General features: G+C 44.2%; 1 protein-coding gene across 1 annotated transcript in view; it reads left to right on the top strand.

Moving 5' to 3' along the window:
* Positions 1-11760, top strand: part of LOC115399841 (rap1 GTPase-GDP dissociation stimulator 1) — a 63640-nt gene extending 51880 nt beyond the window's left edge. Inside the window, exons 8-13 of the mRNA XM_030107423.1 lie at positions 2016-2150; positions 2351-2476; positions 2745-2881; positions 2989-3115; positions 7451-7579; positions 11633-11760. Coding sequence (XP_029963283.1) covers positions 2016-2150; positions 2351-2476; positions 2745-2881; positions 2989-3115; positions 7451-7579; positions 11633-11760 — 782 coding nt within the window. The remainder of the gene's footprint in view (positions 1-2015; positions 2151-2350; positions 2477-2744; positions 2882-2988; positions 3116-7450; positions 7580-11632) is intronic.
* Positions 11761-12713: the final 953 nt, after the last annotated feature.

Here is a 12713-nt window from a genome sequence, read left to right as displayed (position 1 = left end):
GTGAAACATTTCTTACAGCTATTTATTTTGAGTCTATTCTTATTATGTTATTTATTATTGTTATTTATTTAAACTATTTACTTTATCCCCACACACATTTTTCTCAAGTTCTATGTTGGAGTTATTTCAGTTGATGTTATTGAAGCATAAATGTTTAAAATTCTGAAGTTTTGACTATTTTTTTAAATATACAAAATAACTTTAATTACCAAATGCATACCCCCGCCCCCCCCCAAAAAAAAGTATCGAAAACAGGTACCGAAAAATACCGGTATCGATTCGCAGGTACCGAGTATCGGTATCGTATCGATTCAGATGTGAAAGGTACCCATCCCTAGCTCTGACCGTTCGTGGCAGAGCTTATCATTGGAGCCTAAGAGAAAGGTCATATTGTTAGCTAAGGTGAACACCTGATTGCCATTGGCATAACCACGGTCCAGAGAGGCAGCCATGTGCCTGTCTCTTTCAGACGGCAGCAAAGGCTTTCCACTGCGCCAGGGTGTGGAGTTGGGTAACAGGCAAAGCCTCACGGAGTCCTCTATCACTAGGACTCCGGAGACAGGGGGCCAGCCTTCCACAGCAGTACTCACAGTAGCCTTTCACCGCGCCCTTGGCGGTGAGCGGCGTACACCTCTGTACGTTGGCCTGGAATGATGGCACGGCAGGACACAGCACTGCAGGCCGGGACCGAGCCCACGATTGGGTTGCCAGCCTGAGTGTGAAATCGCGCTGCACCAGCTCCGGAGGTTGCGGCGGGAGTGCCAGGCCAGTGCGGTCCACAGCGATGGTGAAGAGCCCTGCGAGGTGCTCCACAGGCTCGCGGGGGGCACTCAGACGGCTGGCTCTGGAGAACGTGGAGAGGGAATCATCATGCCGTGCAGACTTCTCCGAGCCGGAGGATTCACGACAGCTTAGGAGAACTCCGCCCGACTCGGCCCAGTCGGTGAAAGGGGCAGGGACGGCGGCGAGGTCCTCGCCGGTCTCTTCTGGAACGGAAGCCAGTGAAACGGCACCCATGAACGCCACTCAACACTCAGATTCTTCGAGCGGGAGGGCGAGGCAGGCAGGGTAGGAAGCCCGCTGGTGCTGATGCTGCCAGCCCAGGCAGGTGAAGCTCCGCTCATGGCGTTCTTGCTCGTGAAGCGGCGTGCCGCAGCCCCGGCAGGAGAATGGCCCAACGCCGGATGGTGACTCTTCATAGGCTGTCTTATACATGTCTTCTTTTCTTGAAGTCTTGAAATCTTGAGGAGCTTCAGATCAGTCTCAAGGCTGAGAAAGAAGTGGCAGTGTGGCAGTGTGCCAGCACGCGTGCGGGATTGGCGCATCAGTTTTCGGATCTGTCTCAATGACTGGCTGGTGCCAGGGAGAGTACCAATAGCGAAGCCCGTAGGTGGGCTAAGCATTGCAAGAAGTACTAGAACTCATTCATTAATTACCTTAGCCAATTTGTCCTTTTCAGGGTTGCGGGTGCTGGAACCAACCCCAGCTGCTTATGGGCAAAGTCCACCCTGGACATTTCGCCAACAACCATGCACACCTGACATGCATGTTTTTCAACAATGGGGGGAAGCCGGAGTACTTTGAGGGAACCCACTCACACATACAAGAAGAACATGCAAACTCCACACACAAATGCCCCAAACCCCAGCTGGTATTTGGACCCAGAATCTTCTTGCTGTAAGGAAGAGTGCCAATCGTTGCACCACTGTGCAGCAGAAAGGATAACTTTCATGCTTAATTTCCAAAAGTATAAATTCCCCAACAACTGGACAAAATGGGCAAAACAAATGAAAACTGGAAGACAAGACTTGCAAAGCAAGCAACACATGGACGTGATGTAATTGATTATATGCTGACAGTTATGTAGAACAGAATCTGTCAAAAAAAAAAAAGATTAAAGAAAGACAGTTAAAACAACAAGAAACTAAAAATAGACACTGCTGGACAATCCTGCTTCAGTTAAAAGTCAGAACTGCCTCTTATATGTCCTTGTTTGTATACTTTGTTTTTGTCAGATACTAATTGTGTGAAGATGTTGGACCTTGGTGTGGTTCCTCACCTCCTCAATTTGCTGGAACAGCATGTTGATGAAGGGGACCTGTCTGTCCAAAATGCTGGACTAAGTGCACTCAGAAACCTCGCCATACCCGGTAATCTACAAAATGATTCATTTTGTATCTGGACCTTTAAAAATTTTAGAGAGCATCTAACATCTGAATGAATACTAGAAATACTAAATATGGTTGAGTGTGCAAGATAAATAATTATTTCAATATGATTGTCGGAATTCAATGGCAGTTAAATCCAAATTGGTCTTAGAATTGTGTTAATGAAGATGTGTGTCTTTCAGCTGTCAACAAAGTGCGGATGTTTGGGGATGGAGTGACTGAAAGAGTAAAACGCCTGCTGCAGACTACCATGCCTCTACTTCAGTTCAAACTTCTGGGTACACTGCGCATGATTGTGGATGGGCAAGGTACAAAGGACTTTACCCCACATTTTAGCGAGTGAAGTTGATGGTTTTGACTTTTGTAGGTGTGTGGAGGTCTATGCTGTTGCTCAGTGTTTTATTGCAATTCAGAGAGATCAACTAATGGGAAGGAGTTAGGGATGAGACGCTAGAAGTCCCTTCTCAGGTTGTCTGGCAAATGTTTTCTACACACCATTGCATATATTTCTTGGATGTGGTAATTTTGATTACTGTACTTTTCTTTGCTGTCCTGTCTCTCTGTTCTCTCTGTCAGAGCCAGCTGCATATGTTCTCGGTACAGACGAAGAGCTGCTCATTCAGCTCATGAACTTGTGTCAAGCCAAAGATACAGGAGTTCAAGGAGAGGCCATTCGGCTCCTGGCTGCCTTCATCACAAACAGCCACAATCCTGTGAGTTTCTTTTCAGCTTAAGGTTTTCTTTTACAGTATTTGCACTGAATTTATATCTGATTCAGTTTACTACACATTAATTCCATTTTCTTCTCTGTTTGCTATAGGAAGTAGTCTGTGCCGTGGCCAAAGCAGACGGGATTCGGCACATTATCTCAATGGCAACAAGTCAGCATGTCATTATGCAGAATGAGGCCCTGGTTGCGCTTTCGATCACATCTGCAGCTGACATTGGTAAAATAATATTCACAAGAAATGCAAATGCTCAGCTCCAGGTTGAGCTGGGTGATAAAATAGCAATATCACTTTTCCTTGATAAACATTTGAAACATGGTCTAGACTTGAGAGGGCTTTCGATTGCATTCACCCATGATAGATAGATAAGACAGACAGATAATACAAATACGAGGGTGGACCCAAATGAAACCGGAATTTGGTCATAAAATACTAATAATAATGAGTTTCGACTTTTGGCCGTCAGATGTGTTATAGGTAAGCCTCGTGCATATCTGTGAAAAATCTGAGATCCCAGAGTGACACTGACGCCTGTCACTTGCTATTTATAGTAACAGAGTGCCGCCCCCCTCTGTGATTTCTCCACAATGGCAACATTAACTGGGAAGCCAGAGCCGGGCGAAAATTAAATTCTGCTTTTTGCTTGGAAAAACAGCAGCAGAAACACTCACCTTGTTGCAGTAAGCCTACAAGGATGATGCTCTGGGGAAGACTCAGGTCCATGAGTGGTTCAGGCGGTTTTAGAAGGGCCAGATGTCCATTGAGGATCAGCCCACATCAGGACGACCCTCCACCTCCCGCACAGTCGACATTGTTGGGAAAATTGAAGCGGCTGTGATGGCAGATCGACGCCGGGGCATTGGAGAGGTGGCTGATCTGACGGGGGTCTCCTGGGGTCCCTGCCAGAGGATCATAAGCCAGGATTTGGGGCTCTGCCAAAATGGTGCACACAGCCCTGCGCGTCACGCAGTTTCTGACGGAGAATGGGATGACTCTCCTCCCCGATCCGAATTATTTGCTGGATCTGGCCCCATGTGACTTTTTCTTGTTCCCCAAGTTGAAGAAGCAGCTGAAGGGACAGTGGTTTGCAAACGTAGAGAAGGTGCAAAAAAAAATTGCATCCGGCCCTTTAAAGGTATAATTACGCGCGAGTTTTTCGATGCAATTGTGAAGTGGGAGACACGGCTGGAGCATTGCATTAATGTGAATGGAGATTATTTTGAAGGCGACAGTGGTGTTTTATTTTGAAATGTAAGAAATTAAAAGTTACAACCAAATTCCGGTTTCATTTAGGGACGCCCCCGTAGCCAATGATGATGAGAACCGCTCTGCGCTGAACCAATCATATGGCTGGAACGGAGCCGTGCCAAGTTACCACACAGCAGAGTAGCAGTTACTCAAAGCATATGTTAATGTTTGTACAGCTTCAGCTGTGCAGAAGGGTGACCACCCATCTTGGAACCCACAGCGCCCCAATCTGCCCTCCACTGTCCAGGAAGCTGAGACCACGCCCCGCCCAGCGATGCCCCAGCACCAACCAAGAGCACAATACCCGGCTGGCCTGGTTCTACAGAAAGTCTCCTTTGGAACCTTGGAACGTCATAAAAACATAGCGCTATCGAGAGATCTCAAACATCTTGTTCATGCTCCCCTCTGGGTTCAGTGGCTCAGTGGCATACTGACTGTATGCAGTAGGTGTTGTGCTTTGCATACAAGTACGAGGCAGTCTGGAGCAGAGCGGAATGGGCTGAAAGAGTTTGTTAAAAAATCCAGCAGGGAGCAAGTAATCCCAAGAACAGGCTGAGAATTGATACTAGTAAAATCAGGAAACACAAGGGAAAGACAAGGAATCGTGGGACGTCTGCGTGCAAGCAAGCTCAACCATGTGGCTCAGGTGGACAGGAAGGATTGACATACAGTAAATACACACAGGGGGAGGAGGCATTGGCAAGGGATAGGTTAACAAGACTGAGAGAGAACCTGAGGTGCAACAGGCAGGGGGGAAGAGGGGAGACAGGGACAGGAGGATCAGGGAGGAGGAGAGGGGGCCGTGACAGTATTGGAATCCATTTGTAAAATTTCCAGTTACTTTAGGAAAAACGAGGTAATGCTCTGTTGCTGTTTCATTTTGTTGCTGCTTGCAAACTTTAATGATAATTATTAATGCTAATAATTACTAAGTTGGTTGTTTAATGACAGAAAACCTGATACTGGGTGGAAAATAATTTTGTGTTCCAGTCTGTGTTACCACTGCTAATTTGATTTAACTGATTTAACAGTTCAATCTGTTATTTGTCAACTTCCACCATCTACTGGCAGTAATATGACATGCATGGGATAAATTTGCACCCAGGTGTAACGTCACATGTCATTCATGTTCAATTTTGCAGGAAAAAAAAACACATATCTTCAAATCTCACTTAGGAGTGACAGGGAACATTTAAAATTGACAAAAAAAATAGTGGATAGTGTCATGAAAGACAAGCAGATCAATATCAACTAATGCAAAAAAAATTTTTATGATAGGACATTTTGCCATATATGGCTGAGTCCTAACTCTGGGTCAGAATTTGTTCGGGGAGACCTTGGCCCAGTTTACGTGGGTGTTTTTTTTTTTTTTTAATCCGATTGAAAGCAATCTTGTTCAACGCATTTGTATACATGAACGGCATACAAAGTTATCAATGATCAATCCTGGTTCACCAGAAGCCTGGGTGAAGCGGGTTATACGGTGTACTGTGACATAAGTCTCTCACGGACTTTTCAGGCCTTTATCGCTACAGCAGCAGTCCTCAGCGCCAAGCAGAGTGTTTCCATCTGCTGGATATCTGATCAAATAATGTTCCAACATCTCCATGATAGGCTGCTCAAGGAGCGGGCGCTACCCCGGCCGGAGTCCCACCCCACCCAGTGCCACGTCCCGGTGTTGAGCACCGGCGCTCCGCTCCGTCTGCCGATGTTATGAATTGACTGGTGTCCGTGTTAACTTGTGACCAACAGATATTGAAAACCAACTGAAACTTGTAGCCGATCTAGTGAACGTCGGTTTTCTGAGTCTCACTTTGACATCTGCTGTTTACAGCATGTGTTTACAGAAATCTGTCACTCGTTAACATGGAAAGTTAACCCAAAACACCGGGCGGTGGTCCACTGGTTGTCTACCACCGAGCTCTTTCATCAACTGGCTACTGGGCGATCTGCCTCCATCTCTCCTCTCCAGTGTTTGTTCTGTCAGGGTTTTTATTAAAAAGCGTTTCTCAACCACCGTCCAGTTCTTCTGCTTGTTTTTGACTTTCCTACTTCCTGTTTCCTGTCATTACGTACAAGGAAACGCATGCGCGGAACCAATAATCCCCCATTTGATCTGCTCCACTGTCAGGCTCTGTTCATATGAGACACAGAGCAGATTATTGATCGGTGTAGACGACTTCGTACAATCGGATCAGAAATACAATCCGCTCCGAGTGAAGTGGATCCACTAAGGTGTTTATATGATACATTTACAATCTGACTATATGAAGGATTTTTGGGCCCATGTAAACGTGGCCATTGAGACACAGCATATATGTAAATGAGAGGAGAGGAGGGCCCAAAGAGCCAGGCACCGCTAGAGTCAAAAAGTAAAACTAACTTTAATGTCCAAAAATCAACAAAAGGAGGAGCCCACCATGGGAGCCAAGCCCAATAATACAGATCTGCTCCAGCGGAGGGCAGAGACGCAGGTATAGAGATCTCCCAGGGCTACGTAACCCTGGTCCTTGTGAGACACAATCCTGCATGTTGTAGGTCTCTCCCAGTTGCAGCACACCTGACTAAAGATTGATACTTTATCGATCACAACCTGGGAAATTCCTGTGTTACAGCAGCATCATTAAAAACATAAAAATAAGAGAACACACAGGAGCAACTGCAACAGGCTGGCACCTCGCACGGCATCATCTTGTTAACTCTAATTAAAGATGTTTTTAGAAGCTTGAAGAAGACAACATCAGATGTGCTGAAGCAGGGAGAGTGCAGCAATCAAACTGGAGGAGAGGCAGCCACAGACACTGAAACCAGAGACAAACCACAAAGGATAAGACATAAACCATGATGTCCTGCAGACAGATTCTTACAGCTGTTTTACAGAAATGTCCATAACTATACGTCACTGTTTTATTGTGTGGTAGCTCTCTTGTTTACATTTACTCAAATGTATTGAAATGTTTTGCATGTATTTGGGGACAGGGGTTGTTGGTGAAGATGTTGATGGAAGTGACATTTGTGGATACATCTATACACAAATTATATGTTACAGCTCGGTGACCAGTCCCACACTACGCCTAAAGTTACTTCAATATGTGGCTGGTTAGATTATTTTCTGAAACCAGGTGAATGAACTTGGTGGGTGGCGAGCAAATATTCAAAACCAAAGTCCTGATATTACTACAACAACCAATTACTCTTGTTCAGCCCCACAATCCCCTGAGGCCTACATTAATGTTAATCCTTTTTTTTGTGTGTGTGTGTGTGTGTGTGTGTGTGTGTGTGTGTGTGTGTTTGTGTTGGCTACAGAGTCTGTGAAGGGTCCGTTTAAGGAGGCAGAGTTGGTTTCCATACTTAAAAAGCTGTTGGAGGACCCTGAAAGCACAGTTGCGGTTAAGGTCAATGCATTAGGTGTCATCTGCAACTTGGCTAACTCTGGTAAGTAACTAATAATTAAGCACAAAAAATCCATAAGGTTTGTTAAAAATTTGATTGTGTCAGTTGGTGTTCATCCATTTAGAGAAAGCATAAGAAGAAGACTACCTTTCTGATTGTTGGTTCTCTGATAGAGGGATCAAACACAATCAACAAGCCTATAAATGATCAATGCTCTATTAAAAGATTGGCACTGCTTAAAGAACTAAAGCTCAATGAGCAGAAATTGCTAACAGGTCTGGGTCGTCATGTGAACACCTCTATTCATCACTGTTGTTCCAGGAGATTACAGGTTGATCTCAGACTCCTAGAGTTGTGACGTTCAATGAACAAGTCGTTCGTTTTAATGGCTCTTTTAAATGAAGGACGAGAGCCATTTCACAGCTGTCTGAGAGCTGTTCCTACGTGCAGATTATCCACGCTTCCTTCATGTATCTTCTGTGAACCTGATGAGTCCGAGCTGTCACCGCTGCCTTCGTGTGAGCGACTGATCATATCTCCCAGTTTTAGTTTTCTGCAGCATGCTCCAGTAGACCTGTTCAAAAAAATCCTCATCTCAGATTTTTATTCAGGACAGCCTGATTCCCATTCTCCAAGCTCTGAAATTACTAAATATACCAATAACATGTTGCTGAGACCATGGTTATGCCTGCCACAAGAGCCATGAAGTTAGTTGGTGTCATGTGAAAGGAAATTTTATAAACTTTCAGTTGGTACCACGTTTTACGGCATAACATTAATAACTGCGTCGTTTTTAAGAAAAATAGAACCACATGTGCTCTGTTTTAAGGCGATTTTGCCAATACACCAACAATTTAACTTCACGGCTCTTGTGGCAGGCATAACCATGGTCCCAGCTACATAGAATTGGTATATTTAGTCATTTTAGAGTTTGCAGAACGGGATTCAGGCTGTACTGGCTGTGTGTACAAAAAAGCACACACAGCTGCGGCGCTTTCTGCGGTGAAACTCGGTCCATTCTTCATTATTTGCCATAATGAACTCAGCCGAATTATCAGAAAAATCAGGAGGAAAAGGCTGGTATGAGGCACAAACTGAAATGAGGAGCGCAGATATGACAAAAACGAAAGTGAAACTTAAATCGCGTCTTTAGCCGGTGCAGATTTTCGGCCCTCTGGGCAGTCTTCAGGCGCTGAAAACACTAAAAATAAAGTAAATTTCCCTTCAACACACAATCTGGCTTAATGAGGCACAATTCGGCGCCACTGAATGTATCCTGTCTTCTCTGTCTGAAGGTCAGAGATAGAATGAAGTTTGAGGAAGTGTGCCTCATAACAAACTTCGTTTTTCATCTACTCTGCTCTTGCTGGTGTGTGTGTGTGTGTGTGTGTGTGTGTGTGTGTGTGTGTGTGTGTGTGTGTTGGGGGGTCAGGCGTGGCAATCTTGGTAAAGACTTGGTATTTTAAAGGTATAATGGACAATGTTTTAGCCAATGAATGGCGTGATGCGAGTGTCAACTATTGGTCCTCCGGCATGTCAGTCACGCTGGAGAAATGCTTGTGTCACGCCGTCAAGCGGCTCGTAGGAGCAGCAGAGCAGGTAGGATGGTCTGGCGCATGCACGTTTTCAAAAGCGAGTAAGAGACGTTTGGCTTCGACTTTTTTGAGAAAATCGTCCATTATACCTTTATGTTTTTAAGTTATTATAAATCAGATATGATGAATTGTAAAATTATTATTGAAAATTTATGCTTTTTGCAAAATTCTTGCCAAAAAAAAACCCAAAGTCCCTGTCCCTGGCTGGGGCAGGATGATCATTACAGAGTACTTTTGAATTCATTATTGTATTATGCGCATCATGCGATTAATCGCATAAAAATTATGCGATTAATCACGATTAAGAAATTTCATCGTTGCCCAGCACTACTCCATACTAATGAGACTGATGTCTCTGATGTCTCTCTCTAATAGAGTCACGTGACATTCATGAAGAAGCCAGTCTTTTGGGAAACTGTTTTAGATTGTTTTGATAAATGGCTGAACTGTGAACTTCCCAGATCACCAAGATTGTCTGTTGGGGGACGAAACTATAGTACCTCATTTAAACAAATATATCTTCAGAATATTAAAAACTGGCCTATGTGCAAGGACAATTCTGGAGTGTTGGAGAGATCCCCAAATCCCCACATTGAATATATGGAAGACTCAGATGATGGGAGCAGCAACATCTGGGAGACTGAACAATCAAACTGATGTAATCAATAAACAATGGGAAAGTTTTGGCAGATTTATATTAGAGACAGAAAGCTAGAATGTATAAAGACAATACTGATTTGATAAAAATGTCAATGTCTGAGCTGTACCCGGATCATGGACTGCCTTTCATATTTCGTATGTGTGATGACATATATAGAAATATGTTTAATCGCCTGCTGACCTGAACATTTTCTTTTGGTTCTTTTTCTTTTTCTAATTTTTCCTTCAAAAACCTCTGTTTCTTAGTTCTGATTAGTTGCTATTGTAAAATGAGAACTTAATAATATTTGAATTACAAAAAAAAAAAAAAAAAAGAGCCAGTCTTTTGAATGGCTCATTCAAATGAACAGCTCCTCACGAGCCGGTTCCCTTCAAAGAGCCAGAAATCCCAGCTCTACTGGCTCTTACACTGCTCACTTTCTGAGACATACATCCATTCATTCATTTCTACCGGGACTCCGGGTCCGGGTCGCGGGGGCAGCAGTCTAAGTAGGGACGCCTAGACTTCACGTAAGTATAAGCTCAGAGGGAACAGAGCTTGTTCTGTTGTAGCCCCTAAGCTGTGGAATGAGCTGCCACTGTGCATCAGACAGGCCCCTTCACTGTCCATTTTTAAGAAAGATCTGAAAACACATTTGTATTCACTAGCTTTTAACTCCCCTGGTTTTTTAATGTTTTTTCAAATGTCTCTTTTTCTATTGTTACCTCCGCCAGGAGGTTATGGAATCACGTCCGCCTGTTGGTTTGTTGGTTGGTTGGTTCGTCTGTTAGCAAGATTCTGGAAAAATTAATGGACGGATTGCAATGAAACTTTCTGGAAAGGGGGGTCTTGGGCTAACTTAGAATCCATTAAATTTTGGTGATGATCCGGATCACTGTCTGGATCCAGGAATTTTTAAAGGATTCTTTATCACTGACAGGTAGGGAGTCTTTCACATGGTTGGGCAGGCCCGCCGACGGGGGGGACAAACGCCTGGTTCACACAGGACACGCTGCGCACCGACTGTCAGATCGGCGCCCCTGTTAACCTCTCTGACGGTTCATACAGGAGGCGTAGCGGCTCGCGCCGTGGACCGCCAGCTGTAAAGCTGGACAGAGCAGATCGCACCACACAGGAAGTCGGGAACGGAAAATACGAGAGAATCCGGTCAATTTTCAAATTAAAATGAAGTAAAATAACATAAATAATGTTGCTTTTCGGTTTTCCTTTTCAGATAAACACACACTCACACACAGGGAGAGAGGGTGAGAGAGAGAGGCACCGCACGCTGCAGCGCTCGGCTCCGATCGCTCCCCGATCACAATGTTGTGTGATTATATCTGGTGTTCTTCTGGTTGTTGGTGACTGATTTGACCTGTGGCGGAGGTCTGCCTCTCTGAGTGCAAATTTCTAGTTTGCTTATGTTTTCTTTGTTCTTACTACATTCTATCTTGCACTTGTACTTGTATTTATGACTCTGTATAGCACTTTGTGCTGGCAGTATTTGTTTTTAAAGTGCTATATAAATAAAGCTGAGTTGAGTTGAGTTGAGTTGAGTTGAGTTCCCTGTGCCCAGAAACTTCCTCCAGCTCTTCTGGGAGAATCCCAAGGCATTCCCAGGTCAGACGAAAGACATAGTCTCTCCAGCATGTCCTGGGTCTTCCCCGGGGTCTCCTCCCGGTAGGACATCCCTGGAACTCCTTCTCAGGCCTGGAGGAACAGGAAGTCTGGAGATCCTTGCTTAGACTGCTGCCTCTATGACCCGGCCCCCGATAAGCGGTTGAAAATGGATGGATGGATGGATGGAGACTGTTACATGAATGAAATCAATCCTTTTAATTTTTTTTCTTCTTGTTTTAGGTGTGGGGAAACACGAGTTTGACTTGGTGGATTTACAGGAAAGCCTCAATAAACTGACCAATCACAGCAACAGTGAACTGGCCTCACAAGCAAGCTCTTTACTGCCCAGTCTCTGTGACAGCAGCTAAACCGGGGACCAGCAGACACCACATTATGGATTTAATGCTGCTAAACCAACACTGTCCTTCTCAGTGGTGTGACAGGTTTTTGGTGTTTTCAGCCTCACATTAGACAGTCTCACATCCAGGGAGAGCTAATTAGTCAAGCTGAGTGATGATTATCATTGTTCTTGTATTAGCTAAAGCAGAGATTTTAAACACACACACACACACACACACACACACACACACACACACACACACACACACACAGTCTTGTATTTCTATCCTTGTGGGGACCGTCCATTGACTCCCATTCATGTCTAGCCCCTAACCCTGACCCTTACCCTAACCCTAACCCACACTAAAACAAAGCCTAACCCTAAAGAAATGTTTTTGCACTTTTACTTTTTTCAGTAACAACAACATGGTCAAGAAAACACTGTTTCTCCTACTTAGGACCGGAAAAAGGTCCCCACAAGGCACGTCGTTTCACGTTTTGCTATCCTTGTGGGGACATTTGGCCCCAACAAGGATAGAAATACGAGAACACACACACACACACACACACACACACACACACACACACACACACACACACACACACACACACACACACACCTCCATATAATAATAAATACCTGACTGTATTTACAATCATAAGTTACAGAACATAAGCAAAAATGTAGGACTGCCAATATGTATACTGTCATGCCATGAACAGAATATGAGAAAATAAAGTGAACAATTGCATGTTCAAATGAAAGTGTTTGCTTCAGAAAAATAAGAAATAAAATGTGTAACCGCTTCAGGTTCCCCTTTTCTATTTCACATGTTACCTCAGCAGGCTCAATGAATTGTATTGAATCTCACAACAGTATTTGAGAATGTTCCCCTTTTATATGCAGTGGCATTTTAATATTTGCATTATAACTGAAAAGCTACCTACATTTACCATGCGATTGACATACTCCATGTTCTGG

Source organism: Salarias fasciatus, chromosome 13, assembly GCF_902148845.1.
Source record: "Salarias fasciatus chromosome 13, fSalaFa1.1, whole genome shotgun sequence".
In the NCBI taxonomy this organism is placed as follows: Eukaryota; Metazoa; Chordata; class Actinopteri; order Blenniiformes; family Blenniidae; genus Salarias; species Salarias fasciatus.
The sequence above is the reverse complement of the archived record's forward strand: the minus strand, read 5'-3'. Positions and strand labels throughout refer to the sequence as shown.